The sequence below is a fragment of the Oryzias latipes genome, chromosome 10 (genome assembly GCF_053564925.1).
Source record: "Oryzias latipes strain Hd-rR chromosome 10, Olatipes_Hd-rR_3.1".
Taxonomy (NCBI): Eukaryota; Metazoa; Chordata; class Actinopteri; order Beloniformes; family Adrianichthyidae; genus Oryzias; species Oryzias latipes.
In genome coordinates this window covers 29,296,026-29,311,758 of record NC_136246.1, presented here as the reverse complement: position 1 = coordinate 29,311,758, position 15,733 = coordinate 29,296,026, and the positions used below count along the sequence as shown (strand labels likewise).

At 39.7% G+C, this 15,733-nt stretch overlaps 1 protein-coding gene across 3 annotated transcripts in view; it reads right to left on the bottom strand.

The window, feature by feature from the left end:
- Positions 1–15,733, bottom strand: part of si:zfos-2326c3.2 (mitogen-activated protein kinase kinase kinase kinase 4) — a 70,081-nt gene that overhangs the window by 44,529 nt on the left and 9,819 nt on the right. For all 3 annotated transcript variants that reach the window (XM_011480466.4, XM_011480467.4, XM_020706756.3), the window contains exons 3-7: positions 10,798–10,854; positions 4,413–4,538; positions 4,123–4,233; positions 1,122–1,212; positions 888–1,018 (exon numbers count right to left, since the gene is read on the bottom strand). In XM_011480466.4, the coding sequence (XP_011478768.1) occupies positions 888–1,018; positions 1,122–1,212; positions 4,123–4,233; positions 4,413–4,538; positions 10,798–10,854 (516 nt within the window). The remainder of the gene's footprint in view (positions 1–887; positions 1,019–1,121; positions 1,213–4,122; positions 4,234–4,412; positions 4,539–10,797; positions 10,855–15,733) is intronic.

Sequence of the window (15,733 nt, the reverse complement as noted above, 5' to 3'; positions counted from 1 at the left end):
CAAACATTGCTTTGAAAAGCGGCAACATCTGTATGACACAAACAAAACTGAACAGTTTGAGATGGGGTGTGACGATAACCGCATCACCGCGGTGATGAGATGACCACTGCGGTGATGACTCATCGCAAGAGTCCCGACACCGCGACTCTTGCTGCTTCACCGCTATGATCAAAAATCCCACACCGTCACAGCTCTAGTTTAAGACGCGTTTGAGACATACAGTTACAACAGTTAATAATTGAGGCTGAAAATTGATTTAAAAACTCTTAAAAAAAAAGGTTTCAGCTTCCATGTTGCCATGGAAAACATTTGAAAAAGGAGAGACGAGAAGCTTTTTTTAAAAACTTTTTTACACCGGAAATGTGGCCGGTACGCACATTACTAACGTTTCATAATGACACAAATCTACATTTATGCGACAGAACCAGCTGATTGCATAGCACTCCACCAATGTAAAGTGTTGCATATCAGAGCAAACCTGCCCCTCAGAATCCACTGGAATTATAATAGTGAAACGGTTGAAAAGTTACAGTTGTTGAAAAAATTAAAAGTTAAAAGGTTAATCAAACTTCCATGTGTTGGTGGATGACAACCCATGTTAACAAGCTGAGACATGTTTTAAAGTAATAGCATTACAATATTTGTATGTCATCAAATGAATAAAAAAAACAAAAATGGTCAAACGTTTAATCAAATTAAAGTTGTAGTTATGCCACGCTGGTCCCTGGTTGCTGCCTTTTATTCAAAAAATGTCAGCGGTCATGGAAAAATCCAAATTGGTGAAATCTTTCCATTAAAATACTAAGATTTTGTCTGTATTTGGACACCACGTAACCACTTTAAAAGAAAGAGTCATTAATAATTGTTGTATCTGTGCTTTACAATACCCTGTAGTCATAAGTGGCTTCAGGGTTCTCGTCACAGGCGATGACCTCTGGCGCCATCCAATAAGGAGTGCCAATGAAAGTGTTCCGTCGGCCAATAGTTTTATCCAGCTGAGCCGAAACCCCAAAGTCAACTGGAACAAAAAGACACGAAATGGCTTCATGTGTGAAAACAAACACATGTTTTGCTTCCGAGCCCAACATGTTTACGCTAGCACGTAAAAGAGCGATTCTCACCCAGTTTGACTTCGGCATTTTCTGTGAGCAGAACGTTTTGTCCCTTAATGTCTCTGTGGATCACATGATGGGAGTGGAGATGGGAAAGACCCTGGAAGACAAATATGTACACACACACACAAAAAAAAAGCACTCCATTGAGTCAGATGATCCAATTCCTGCTAACATGTTCAGCTATATGAACTGAGGGCAGTTGTATCATGGCTATGTAGTGTCGTGGAACATAAATCTTCATCCCATTTCTTCCTCTAAAGAACAACAATAAACATTCCAGAGCAAAGCTTCGAATCCACCAATCAGACACAAACTTTCAGAATGTGCACGTTTTTGTGGCCCCACTCTCACTTCTTCAAACGCGGTTAAACAAACAGAGGAAGTGAGTTTTATTTCTGACAATGACCTCACCTTGGTGTCTGTGTGTGTCTCTGAGTGTGTTGTGATGTTGAAACAATGAGAAGAAAGCATGGCTGACAGCAGCACGGAACATTCTGGAGACAGTCTAGAGCCCTCTTTGTCTCTTAGCCTTTATGACTACTAAAAAAAGAAAAAGTCTAATTTTATCTGTGATAACAGCATCTCTACGTTCACACTGCTAGGCTTAATGCTCAATTCCGATCTTTTGAGATTTTTTTGCAAGGCCGTTAACATTTCCAATTAAATGCGAACTTTTGTGATCTCCTGTGTGAATGTGAAATGACCCAGAAGTGACCCGCATGCGCAGTAGAGTACTCAACGGGGAAAGACGTCACTTGTTGTTTGCGGAAGTAGCTAACGTTAACAATGGATGTCAACAACAGTGTTGTCAACAGCGGGGCTCTTTTTGCATTATTACATTTATTTTCCCTGGAGAAGGTCTCCCCTGCGCTTCTTCTGACCACAGTTGGAAAGGGAAAAAAAGTCATCGCGGTAAAGGTTCAACACCACGCTCTGCCATTTCGCTGGAAATATTTTCAAAAAACGCCCGGTTGCGATAAGAGCCCTCGAGTTTGGCCTGAATAGAGCTGTCACCCCAAATATTAATCAAATCCGTGACCCTGCTTCCCTTCCACTGACTGGTCCGCCATGGTTGATGTTTATGTTCTCGTTCCCGCCTACTTCAACGCAAAATTATGACGTTTGTAGCGTATCAATGACGTACGGGTCAGAAACATGTGGCCTGGCCGTTCAGACGGAGGTCGCATTTCAAAAGATCGTATTCAGGACCACATACCCAAGTGGCCTGGGTCGCATTTAAAAAAAATCAGAATTGGGTCGTTTCAACCTGCAGTGTGATCGTAGCCTCTGTTGATAAAAGCAGTTGATAAACTGCTTGGTTTGTTTGGTGAACCAGAGGCTCCAAAGGCCAACACAGAAAGCAAACAGGCCTGTAGTCTTTCTCAGGACCCTGTGATCTCCCACAATGATAATCATAACATCCTTAAGGCATGCCCTTTAAAACATATCAATGAAAAAAACAAATGCTCCAGTAGTGTCACACTGGGACAACATGAGCGCAGATACATTCCTAAACATGGTGAAGTGTCAGCTTAGCTTTGATGTTTGTAAAACCTCTCCATCGGCAGCAGCTTATTAGATCCACAGTTTGGATCGACACCAGTGAAACATCTGAGCAGGAACACGTGATCGACAGTGTTTGTGTTTCATCAGAAACAGAAGTGAATGCTATCGCTGAGGTAAGAACACTTTCTGAAACTTCTGTGATGAGGTATTATTTAAAACTGTAATACTTTATCTGAAGAATGTCATCTTGTATTAATAGGAAATTGCAGTGAAGCTTTAGTGTTCTCTTCCACTTTCGGCTTCTCCCATCAGGGGTCGCCACAGCGAACGAGTCGCATGGTAAATTTGGCAATGTTTTACACCGGATGCCCTTCCTGACGCAACCTTCTCAAACCGGGCTTGGAACCGGCAGAGGTAGAGAAGGGAACAGGGAGCAGCCCGGAGTCGAACCCGGGTTTCACGGACGGAAGGCGCCGCAAACCAGCACGAGCTAAACTGGCTCCCCACAGTGAAGCTTTAGTGCAATTTCAGTTAAGAAGATCTCTTTTACTTTTAACTTTTATTTTTCAATCAAATTATGACTAATCATCTTAAGTTTTATATATCTCTGTTTAAATTTATATCTCTTTTGTTTGTCGTCTTTGGTATTTTTTTGCTTTGATTGCCAAATTCCAAGATCTACCTCACAAGTTTGCTGGGTTGTCACCCAACAAACCATTACCAGTTAGGTTTTCACAGTGAAACAATAGCTGTGAACCAATTGACTTCATAGTCAATGACAATCATATTCCAAATTTTGGAACAGTTGTCTCTACATTCTAGACAGGAGCGATGGTTTGGACTGGTCTAACCTCTAACTCAGTGTCTAGGCCAGGGCTGCTCATTCCTGACTATTTTCCAGATCTTCAAGACCTGCTTGCTGCTCATTAGCTTAATCTGATGTCTTCACATTCTGATTGAATGAACACACCTGGTCCAGGTAATCAGCAGCAAGCAGTGCAGTGAGAACTGGAAAACAGGCAGGGTGGTAGATCTCCAGGACCAGGAATGAGCAGCCCTGATCTAGGCTGTGGCATTGCTACAGTCTATGGTTCCAGTTCATCCCAAACCAGCAAGACGTCATCAACCCAGAGTTTAACCATCAAAGATTACGGACTTAATTCATTCACATTGTTATATTACACAAATAAATCTTTACTCACATTCCTAATGTCTCTCCTTACTCTAAATCCAGAGAAAACCTATCATTGTGTCATGGATCCACACAGAGTTTGCATCGAGCAAGAAAAGACTTAACAAACACGAGTGGCAATTCTAAACATTGCAGTTTGACATGAATCAAATTTATACACATGCTTATCCACCTACGTCTTGTTTTAAGAGCATAAATCACACTTAGACACTTAAATGTCTTTGGGTAAAACTGGGAACGTTGATTTCTAGGCATCATATGACTAAAAGTGCGTTGCAGTGGCAGCGTGTTAATGTTTGTGTGCCTTACCCTGAGCACCTCTCTGCAGATGTACGCTATCCAGTCCTCCTTAAAACAGTTCCCCTTAGTCTTCTTCACCAGATCAGTCACAGATCCAGCTCCACAGTACTCCATTACTAACTGAAGGCGCAAATGTCAACACACAGATCCTGGTCAATTGTAAATGTGCGTAAAAGCCTTAAACTGCACTCAACAAACATCAAAAAACACTTTGCAGTTAAACTGGAATATATAAGCATTTTATACATACTTACATACTTATCAGCAATGAACATACACAAACAAACATGTGGACAAACCCAGAGTTGGTGATCCTGTCCTGCAGGACTCTTTTTAACGAAGGCTCCGTAATAAGTAGCAATGTTTCTATGGTGGGAATAACTTTTTAACATATTGATCTCCAGCTTGATTTCTTCCTCTTCTTCCTAAATGTAGAAGCAGACAAACAGAGTCACTTTTAACAGGAATGTGAGGTGGTTGACGGATGACAGCACCAACAGAATGATAGTCTAAAACCAAAACTAAAACCTCAACATGTTCAGAATTTACAGCAAAACGGTAACAAGCAACAACGTACTCTTAAAATGGATTAGGATAAGATCAGATCAACATAGCGTCAATTATTTTAGGAATAAACCTTAGGTATGTGGGGTTGTGAATAAAACAGGCCGAACCCCTTATGTCAGGTCACCAAGGTGACCATGACATGACTGACAGCCTTTCTCCATTCTACAAGACATGTTAGGGTCACTGTTGCAATTCAGAAAAGTCTTCGTCTCTGTAGATGTTGAAACAAGTTACATCATGTTCAGGATTTTATTTAGCCATTAAAATGATGGTGGGATAACATGCAGTTTTTACAAGAACATTCATTTTAGTTGACATTTGTATGAAGTTAAAGTTTGAAGCTTCCAAAATCCATCTGTGTTTATTGCTGTTCCTCTTCATAATGGTGTTTATGATTGTTGTCATGTTTTTCCAGTCTTGTTGAAAACTTTGTGCTTCTTCAAAATTCCTGTGAAATGTTTTAAGGTCTTTCAGTTGATGTTGTTTTCATTCCAAGGTCTCATTAAACACAGACAAACAGAAGCCACAGCATGTCTTTAAAATGACCTTAACTCGACTGTCCTCATGTCTCCACTCATAAAAACCTAACCGAGAGTCTTGGAAATGACGTCACACGATGACTTCTCACATAAGTTCTTGGCTTTTTTCATCCAGGGGAAGAAGAGAAGTGGATGCAGACTGTTGACACTGAAGGAGCTGGCTAAGGTTAGTCATCACAAAAAAAAAAGGAACAACGAGGAGCTTCCTCCAGCTGCTGCCTGACTTTAAATCTCAACAGGGCAGGGCAGCAGAAAATGACAAGGCAGAGTGTGAACTTTCCCCTCCATCTGAAAGACAAAGCCTTCTGTTGGCATTTGTGTGTCAGTCTGTGTGCGTTTGTGTGACCTGGAGTGAGCAGGCAGATAACAGGCCAGCATTTCCTGCCCAACAGATTGTCTGAGTGATACCAAGTCAGGTCAAAAGAAAACATCAAGCTGGCCTGGAGGTTAATGATCGGCTTAAGCAAAAGAAATTGGAATGTGTTATTTTACGTGTAAGCATGAATTAGGGTTGGGCGATGTCCCTTAAATTGGCCGTTGACGATGTTTGCTGTCAACCATCGGGATGGACGATGACATCGTCGGGGGGGGGGGGGATTTTTTTTTACATTTTTCGTTCTTATATAACTGCTATTCGTTTTTTTGCTTTTTTCATTTTATTTCCCAACTAATGACTAATCCACGATGATCCAGTATAAACTGAGGGAAGTGACTTTAACAAAAAAAGTAACAAACAAAATAGAAAAGAAGTAGTCCGCTCCCGCACTTCACTAGTGAAGTGGACCGGCGGAGTGCGGACTTACAGCTTTGTGTTTGAGGGGAAGGGGGGGGGGGGGGGGGTGCTTTGCTACATGAGCGCTATGTGTGGGAGATTTAAGACTGCGATCCGTCCCGCAGCTCTAGGGGTACAAGCAACCGAACTCAGAACCGGGTCTAAAAGTGTGTGTCTGAGCACAGCTCGGATCGTCAGCACACACAGCGGTTTGAGCTTCAAAGCAGAAATGTCGCTCAGTCCTTAGAAAACATTCAAACAATCACGCGGATTTGTGTTTCCAGTCGTGTCCCGACTAAATAAAGGCTGATGTTATTCTTACATGTTTACTTGCAGCCAGCAAGCAGCACCACCCAAAGCTAATGTTGTTAGCCCGTGTTAGCATACTAATCCTGGCTTCGTTCAGAAAAAGCACTGACCACACGGATTAAAATTCAAATGATGAGCGAACAGGTGTTTCATAATAACCGTAACATTATTAAAAGCACATTTAGAAGATCATCTCGTATTTTACCGAGCTGACATGTCAATGTATATAGCCGCTCGGCGCTGTTTAACATTGTTTTGTATTGAATTGTTACATTCAATAAAGTTTGAAAAAAATAAAGCCGCTCGGCGGAATTTATATTCTTCCGGTTTTCAAACCCTACTGCGCATGTGCGAATGATTTATTCCGACGGAAAGTGTGACCTTAGTGAACGTTTTTATATTCTGAAAACATTTTTCTGGGCCCATGTACACGGTTGGATTCTAATCCGACCATTGATCCCATCAAGATATTTTGTACATGTAACCGCGGCTTATAGTGTCGACGCGCAACGTGGCGGGGGCGTGGCATCACGATGGTGGTCTCTCCATCGGGATGTCAGTCACCCATCACGATGGACGATGATATCGTCCATCGGCACAACCCTAGCATGAATGATGTACTGTGTTACAGTGACAGGAATCTGAGCTCAGCACAAAGCCTGGAACTTAAAACGTACCTTCAGGGAGACTTTCACAGATAAAAGTTTGAACGGTATAATTAGTCTAGCTGATTTAGCTTAAGTGATCCAACATATCTAGAGCCTGAAGGGGATCGACTCAATAATACTAAACGTGACAGACAAGGTAGATATAAACTGCATATAAAGCTATCAGAAAATGATGGAGGATCCTCTTAATAATTCTCTATTTTTGTTTTTCATTGAAATATGCGTACTGGCATCAACTAGTAGTCCCAGCACAATCTTTATCTGGATTTAAGAGTGGTTTTAGATGTTCTGCTCATCAGTCAGTGGGTTCAGTTCATGTTCTTAAAGACCCATTCTGGTAAAAATTGTGTTTTTCTTTTTTTTAACATGTTCCTGTGGCATTTTTCTCATATGCATGACAAGTATTAAGAAAATTAAGCTCAACGTTGCATTTCTGAATATTTCTTTATTCAGATCGATGTGAATCAGGAGCAAAAGAAAAAAATGCAGTTTGAAAAAGATTGTTTTTGTGACATGAAAATACGCTGGGCGGGTCAAAAGCTCATGAGACGCCCACTTGGAGATGACAAGATTCATGTGCGTCTTTGTTTTCCTCATCTGAGCTCAAAACTGTATTGCTGGATAGCTCCAATTTTGCTCGCCATTTTTGTCACATCGGTGGATAGGTTGGGGGTGTGAGGGGCTGTAAGCTAGTGGCAGAGTGTGTAAACAGAGAGTTCTCTGCAATGTGGAAGGGAAGGGGGGATGGGGATGCCCTTTGCCAACACTCACACTCTCAAATCAGAGGCCACTTTCTAATGAACTACTGCCGCTCTGCAGAAACTATGTCCTAACATAGTTTTTTCTTTTCTTTTTGGCTTAAAATTGCAACATCATAATTAAAAGACCACTGTCCAGACCTCAAGACCACAACGCCGTCATAGTCAGTTTCTTCATTGGCATTTAAACCAGAAACGTTGCTTTTATAGCAGGTTGGTGGACTATAGAAGCCTGGTTGACAAACTAGAGTTCTGATGGAAAAAGCAACCCAATCCAAAAACACATCAGCATTAAAGGCGTTGCAGACAATCAGCAATCAACTTTAAAAAGAGGAGCAGCTGAAAGCCAGGCTCTGAAGTTCCTGTGAGGCTGTGGAAGTCTGGTTTCCGAGACTTTTAAGAATATTTAAACATACGCATAACAGGTGTAAACACAAAGTCACTCACTGACTTGTAAAAAACTTCAGGCTTTTTTAAACAGGAGAAGCCACAAAAGCAAAGAACTGTGGCAAAAAAATGCTTCTTGGTCAGTAAATGCATCACTATTCAGTAAATGTGTGTGATTATGTTTATCTGTCCTTTTTGCACCACTTTAACAAACTAAAGTTATTTCTTTTATGAAACTAAGGGAAAAAACATCCATTTAAAGACAGTCAACTCTGTCAATTCTAAACTGAAGCACACTTAATCTTTGACTAAATTGTTAATCATGATGCCTTACAGGGGTTGACATAGCCCAGAAATTTGCACTGGCCCACAGGGCCAGTAGTTTTTGAAACTTACTGGCCCTGCCTGAAAGTTACTGGCCCGACACCGCGCATAGCGGGACCCGCCGCTCCGCAGGTGCTTGCAACTTTAGGGGGGTCCGGGGGCATGCCCCCACGGAAACTTTTAATATGGTGCAATTTGGTGCATTCTGGTGACATCACTTATTTCTACACTTTTCAATGACTGAAAATAGACCATATCAAACTTAAATCTGCTCTAGTCTGTTTCAGGTGTTTTGAAGAGAGCACTGCAGTGTAGTAGGTAACACTAGTTCAGAAGTTTTCATGGTGCTTCTAACGGCAAATATCGCAATAAATCATAAACCTTAAATGTGTTAAAACAATCTAATGGCAGCTTGAACCATTTAACGAATCAAATAAATCCCTTAATGCATTTGACCAATCGGATGGACGCCTTCACATTGTTGACCAATCAGATGGAGCCCTGTTATGTTAGATGTTTGTAACCTATGTCAACGTGGGTCATTTGGAGTATAATTTTTAAACTGGGAATGGTTATTTGGTTATTTTGCTGTTTGTTTATATACCGCAAATTATATCGTTATCGCAATTTTAATCTCTGATATCGCATATCGCGAGTTTTCCTCATATTGTGCAGGTCTAACTGAGATCATTCAGCTAACTAGAAATACTTACTGCTTACAGTGTTGTAAAGAAAAACTAAATTAAGTGGTTTAACATTCTACTGCATTTGAGTCTGAGATTCAGGTATTTGGAGTTGCCTTTGATTCTTTGACATTCATCTTAAAGCTTAGTGGATACAGTTTCATCTTCAATGCATTCATTAAATATCTTGCTGTCCATACTACTAATTATACCCACTACTCCATCTAACATATTCCTATCTATTCCTGCCATGTCTTCCACATCTCTGACATGCTTCAGTCTCTCTTCAGTGACGGTGTCGGATTTATAATCAAATGTAATATAACCCACTGGCTTGTGCCTTCGTTGTTGCTGTTTAACATTGTTTTGTATTGAATTGTTACATTCAATAAAGTTTGAAAAAAAAAAGTAGTGAGCGCGTGCCGCGTGGTGCTCGGCAGTGAAAGCCGCGCGCGCGCAGGCGGGAGAGAAGGAGAAGTGATCAAAGGTTTCCCATAGAAACCCTTAAAGTCTGAACACAGGACTAGCAGAAAAACTAAATTATGAAGACGAGGTAAATCTACACGTTTTCGCAAAATTTACTTTATTGAAAAAGGTGAAGAATATATAAACCGTTAGATATTGTAGTGGCCCGAGCGGACAAGTGAAAAGTAAAGTCTTGTGGTCCGCACTGCTCGAAAAACAGGACCGGGCCAGCGGACAAATGGCTATGTCGAGCCCTGCCTTAAAAAATTCCCTTTCAACCTCATAGTCTAACTAACGTCAGATGGTTTTCTGAGAAACCCACAAAGTGCGTTCTCCTTTCCAGCCTTTCATGCTTTTGTTGTTGCACACGCTTTGAGTGGGTGGGGTGAACTGTTCATTCACAAAAAAAGAGAGAGGAGACAAGAGAAGACAACATACACAACTATGTGTATCTTCCTTAAAGACAATAATTTTAGAGATCACACAAATGAACTTTTTATTAAGTCAGGCTTATTAAAACTTAAAAATTTAATTGAATTGCAGACCTTATTAGTTATGTTTAAAGCCAGAAACAGAGATTTACCAGAAGACCTACAAAAACTTTTTATTTTTGCCACAGGAGAAGAAAATCATAGGAGAAAATTTGATTTCAAACAACAGATTGCTCGAACAACATTAAAGCAAAAGTGTTTGTCTATAGCAGGGGTAAAAATGTGGAATTCCCAGGAGAATCAGTGAAAAAGTTGTCAAAACATTATTAAATTTAAACGCATGTATAAAGCTAAACAAATTAGTTTGTACAAACTTGACTGTTGAATGCAATTTTTGGAATGTATGTATTAAATGAATGGAATGTATTTACTGTGTAGTGGAACTGTACATTGTGAACTCTAAGCACAGGTGATGGTGTGAGAAATGTAAATGTAATGTTTAAAAGGGAGCAGATAATTATAAGAATTGTGTTCTTCAATTCTGCTCCCTTCCAATCATGAAAATGTTCAATATATAAGAGAAACATGTAAATATTTGAACATCAATTTTCATGAAAGGAACAAATAAATAAATAAAAAAATAAAAAAAAAAAAAAAATAAAAATGTGCAAAAACAACAAATGATCACAGTAATACTGAACAACAATGAGGAACAGTAAAGAACAAACTGAAACATGTATGTGCATGAACATGTGTGTGATGGACCACAGAGTTTGTTTACCTCCGTAACCTCCATGACTTTAATGGCTGCCAGCTGACCGGTCTTGACATGACGACCCTGCAAGAAAGCAGAAGGAGTTTCAGGCTACAAGTTCAACCAAATTGTGTTTCAATAAATAAAAAGGGATCTTGAGATTGTCTTGAAACAAATCGGTGGCAGAAAACAGTGAGAGAAGTAGGAACGTCCCTTCCATGACATTTATAATAGAGTAAATCCTGCCCCGGCCTTTTAGGACTTGAAAAACCCAACACAGTTTGATACATGTAGGCATCTTTCACTTGAGCGTTTAAATTCTGTCAGTAATTCTGTATGCCTTTGTAACACGATATGACTGTCTAATTCCATTTCCACTTGATAAGCAGAGTCGAAAGGAACATGATGTGACCCAAGAACCAAAAAAAAAGTGGGGGGCGGCAGAAAGAAGCACAACTGAAGAGTGCAGTCAGGTGAAAAGGAACAGAATTAAAAACCTTGTCTTCAGTCAGAAAGCTGACGTGATACTTTAGCAGCTACTCTATGAGTGCCGGGCTCTGAAGTGTGACGAAGATCCAAGCCTGTTCGGGAAATAGACCAGAGGCCCTGACACGGCTAAGAGTCATCGCTCATTTAGCTGCTGGTCCAATACACATTTCTGCACTTTCTTAAGGTACACCAGAAACGACAAAAATATTAAGTATTTGACGGTTAGTTTGACTTGAAGCATTAGTCCCATTCAACTGTACGGGTGCTGTGAGTTCCAGGGAGGGTCATAGAGAGGAAGGGCTGAAATTTAAGAGTGGTACAGGCGAGGCTTGCAGTTCCTTCAAGGCTGGTATGGCCACTTCAATGGATGTCATAAAAATGGAAAGTACGATTGTCGTGCGTGAGTAAGTGTATTGTGAAGTGCTCGTAAGGCTAGCGTGACTTTCATGCAGTTGTACGGTGCACTTGGACAACATTCTAGCCATCAGTAATGTTTAAGTACTGGTTTTTTACTGAGCAAATGCCCATGCATTGGGTGTTCAGGTGATACGCATGTGCCCATAGGACCCCTTAGGATGTCCACACGAACTACACTGATTGTCTAATTTCCTCATCTCTAACATGAGGCTGCACCGCGAGGAGCGTGCCCTTATCACGTGAACAGGATTAGCAGACTTGTTGCATAGTCCACATGTTTTTGGGGTTTTGAAAAAATGATCAACCTCTCTGAGAAGTTTGCATCTCACCCGCTTCACCCTTACTTTATTTACCCTTGCGTGTTGCTTGCACTTGTCGCCTGCAGCACGCCATCAGATAAAAATGTGCATGAACATTTTTGTTCTATGGGCTCACCAAACGGTCTAGGACCTTTATATTTCCTTTTGGGCGCCTGCATCTCCTGTACCGGTTTTGGCCATTTTTCATCTGCAGGTATCCCATATCCAGCTGTTGAACGGCCGGTTTGCAGTGATGGTGAAAAAAAAAAACCTTTCCCCTCAAAAGAGGAGAAGGTAGTTCAGGTTTGTAAAGCAAAGTGAACAATGAGACTTTGGGATAATGTCCTGTGAGCAAACAAGACCACAGTGGATGTGTTTAAGTGGACGCTGCCAAACACAACATACAGCAATCCAGCGAACACCTCATTGAGTCAAACATAAATACCAAGGCAATCTAAAGTCAAATGCGAAGCCATCTGTCTGGCAGCTAAAGCTTTGTAAGGATTTGTTTCCAAACACAAAGAAAACCACATCAGAAAACAGAAAAACATGACACTGGTGCAGAGTCCACATCATGACCCAGTTAACATGGTTTGTCAAAAGCACAAGGGAGAGCTCTTTGGGGAAAAGTACAGTAAGCTTTATTTATTCCAGGTACTGGTAAAAGTAAGGTAAGTCTACAACCTACTTTAAAACTATTAATTAATCAGATGAAGTTTCAGCAAGTCTTGATAAGCAAAGGTTCTGAAACCCATCTATGCGGTCTGTCACATCCTTTTTTTGGAGCTTACACAAATTAAACTGCACGAACCTGACTGCAGTAGATAGATAACTATCTGCATGCGTTTGCAAAACATAAACGTAAATAAACTGAACAAATGATAAAAAAGGATTACTTGCTTTACCAGGATCTAGAAAACCTTTAGCCAAATGAAACAAATTCTGCCTATTATTAAATATAACAGAAAAAGTTAACTTAAACATGAAAATATCTGAGCTTCCTAACAAAAACGTAAACAAGTAACAGGAAGATTTTAGAATATTCAAAATATTTCAAAAATATTCAAGCGTACTAATTTTATAACTCTGCAATGTGACTGAACAAATATGGTCATCTTAAAAGCTCAAAAATATTAAAAGAAAAATTATGTGGATGAACAATATAAAACAACTTCTAAAGTTTTTAAAGAATTCAAATTAGTGATATTAAAAAGAAATATGTGATGTCAGTTTTCATCTGTGATGTTTGCACATGTGAGACATAACCTCAATGAAAAAATAAAAGCTTAGATTAAAACTGAAAATGGGGTTTAACCTTTGAGTAGGTTTATAAGAGGAGAAGTGATTAAAATTTCAGCTTCATGTTGGAGTCAGTGATTCTGTCAACTGTCTGCTGCAGTGACTCTTTTCTTCTCTGCTTCCATAAAGTTCAGTTTGCGTCTTAATATAAAAGCAGCACAATCAGTCCTGCAGAAAAATGTTAGTTATTTTACGGAGAAATTATTTTACTTTTCACCTCTATTTACAGATGAGAGTAGCTTGTCTGTCAGGCAGACATAAAATTATCTTTTTAGGGGAGCTGATGCACCCAGCTCATGATGTTGCATTAGATTGTAATGACACTTGAACTGTAATTACTGTACATTAGGGAGTGGTTATAGCTCTGTCTATAAAACTGTGGTAACATCTCTCTTGATGGTTGTAACTTTAATTCTTGCATACATTTGCAATAAATCAGTGCATTTTCTCCAGATGTCATTTCGAATCCATTTTCGAATCCATTCATATAAATTTCAATCATGGACAACCCTGAGCATCCACCCTCTTCTGAACAAACAGCGGAGCTCCTTCTCTAGGAGGCTCAGACAGCTCCGCTCCAAAACTGCCCGGTACCAAAAGTCATTCATACCCAATGCAATAACCCTGTACAACAACACACAATGCAAAAGATAACCTTTGCACATTTTTTATTTTTTTTATTTTTTTTATTTTTTCATTATCATCTCTTTATTTAGTTGTTTTCTATTTTGCACATTTCTTTTGCACATCTTTTTACTTGCACTGTTCTGTAAATAGCTTTTTAAATTATAATACCTTGATGTCTGTATTTATGCTACATTTTCTTGTTCTTGCTTTTTTTTAACTTAATTCTAAGTCTTTTTTCCCTCTGCTGTCAGTTGCTATGGTGACAAACAAATTTCCCACGTGTGGGATCAATAAAGTATCTCTGATTCTGATTCTGATTCTGAATTATGTCACCAGTAAAACAGGCTATTTATTTAGAAAATACTTAGTATTTTCTTTAAAAATGTTAAAAGAATAAATATTTATGACGTTTTTAGGCAAAATGAAAGGAAACGTGTTGTTTGCTAGGACATAGTTTCTCCAGAGCGGCATGAGTTAATCAGAAATTCGCCTCAGAAATTTGGCAAGACTGTTGGGGCAGAGTAAGCCTGTGCTAACTTCCCATGATTCCTTTGTTTACACGCTTTTTCGTTAGCTTACAGCCCCCTACAACCCAAAGCTAATATTAATAGTGCAAGGAAAAAATGCTGAGCAATATCGGAGCTATCCAACTGTAGAAGTTTAAGCCAGATGCCAGCTCAGACGAGGAAAATGAAGATGTTAATGGATCTACAAGTGTATGTCTGCAAGTGGATGCATCAGAATGGAGCAGGGAGCTTGTAGACTGACAATTGTAACAACTACCAGCTTTTAAAAAATGGCATTTTTTGGTCTGCTCCTGATTCACCACAATTTGAGTGAAGAAATATTCAGAAATGCAGTTTTAATCTTGATTTTCTTAATATGCCCAACAGCACGTGAAAATTACAACAATGTTAGGCACACCTAAAAGATTATTTTCATTGGAGTAGGTCTATAAATTCATCACATGTCTATAAACTCTCTTTTAGGATTATTTTTAAGATTGTACTTTTGGTTTTCAAATGTTTGAATGGTGTGGCACCTCAGTGTCTCTCTGAGCTGTTACATGTTTATCGTCCATGTTGAATCCTTACATCTGAAGATCAAATGCTTTTAATTGTTCCCAGGACTCGGCTTGTGACTCGAGGAGACAGAACCTTTTCAGTTGCAGCTCCTAAACTATGGAATACTCTCCCCTTCTCTGAGAGGTCTGCCAGAACAGTCAGTGATTTTAAGTTACTTTTAAAAACTCGTCTTTTTAGCCAGGCTTTTAATTCCAGGGAGCAGATTTAGTGGGTCAGCTTTTTAATTTTATTCTTTTGTTTTTACTGTTTTATTGCTTTTTTTGTTGCTTTTATCGTTTCTTTATTGTATCATATTGTTTCTGATTTTATGTTAAGCACTTTGGTTGCCTCGGCTTGTATAAGTGCTATTCAAATAATACATTGATTGATTGATTGATTGATTGAAACTATGAGACCCACTCACTAATGTTCCCCTCAAATTGCAGAGAACTGTGGTTTGCAAGGAGCTACCAGTGTACTATGATAAAGCAGGAAATACGCTTCCTGCCACTTCGGATTCATTGTCTGCTAACTGCTACCAAAACACCAGTACAACTAAGCAATACTGAAAATACCACAAGTTCTTCATCAGCTCCCTTCTCTTCATCAGAACTCACTGAAAAAAGGTTGTGCACTCTGTCACCCTGTGGGCCAGTAAAAATCGTCATTCTAACTCAGCATGGATAGCAGTTGAGCATAAACGCATTTACATATATGTATCTCACTCTTTGCTGACTCAGCTAAAGCCACATTCTGATTGGCTGAATC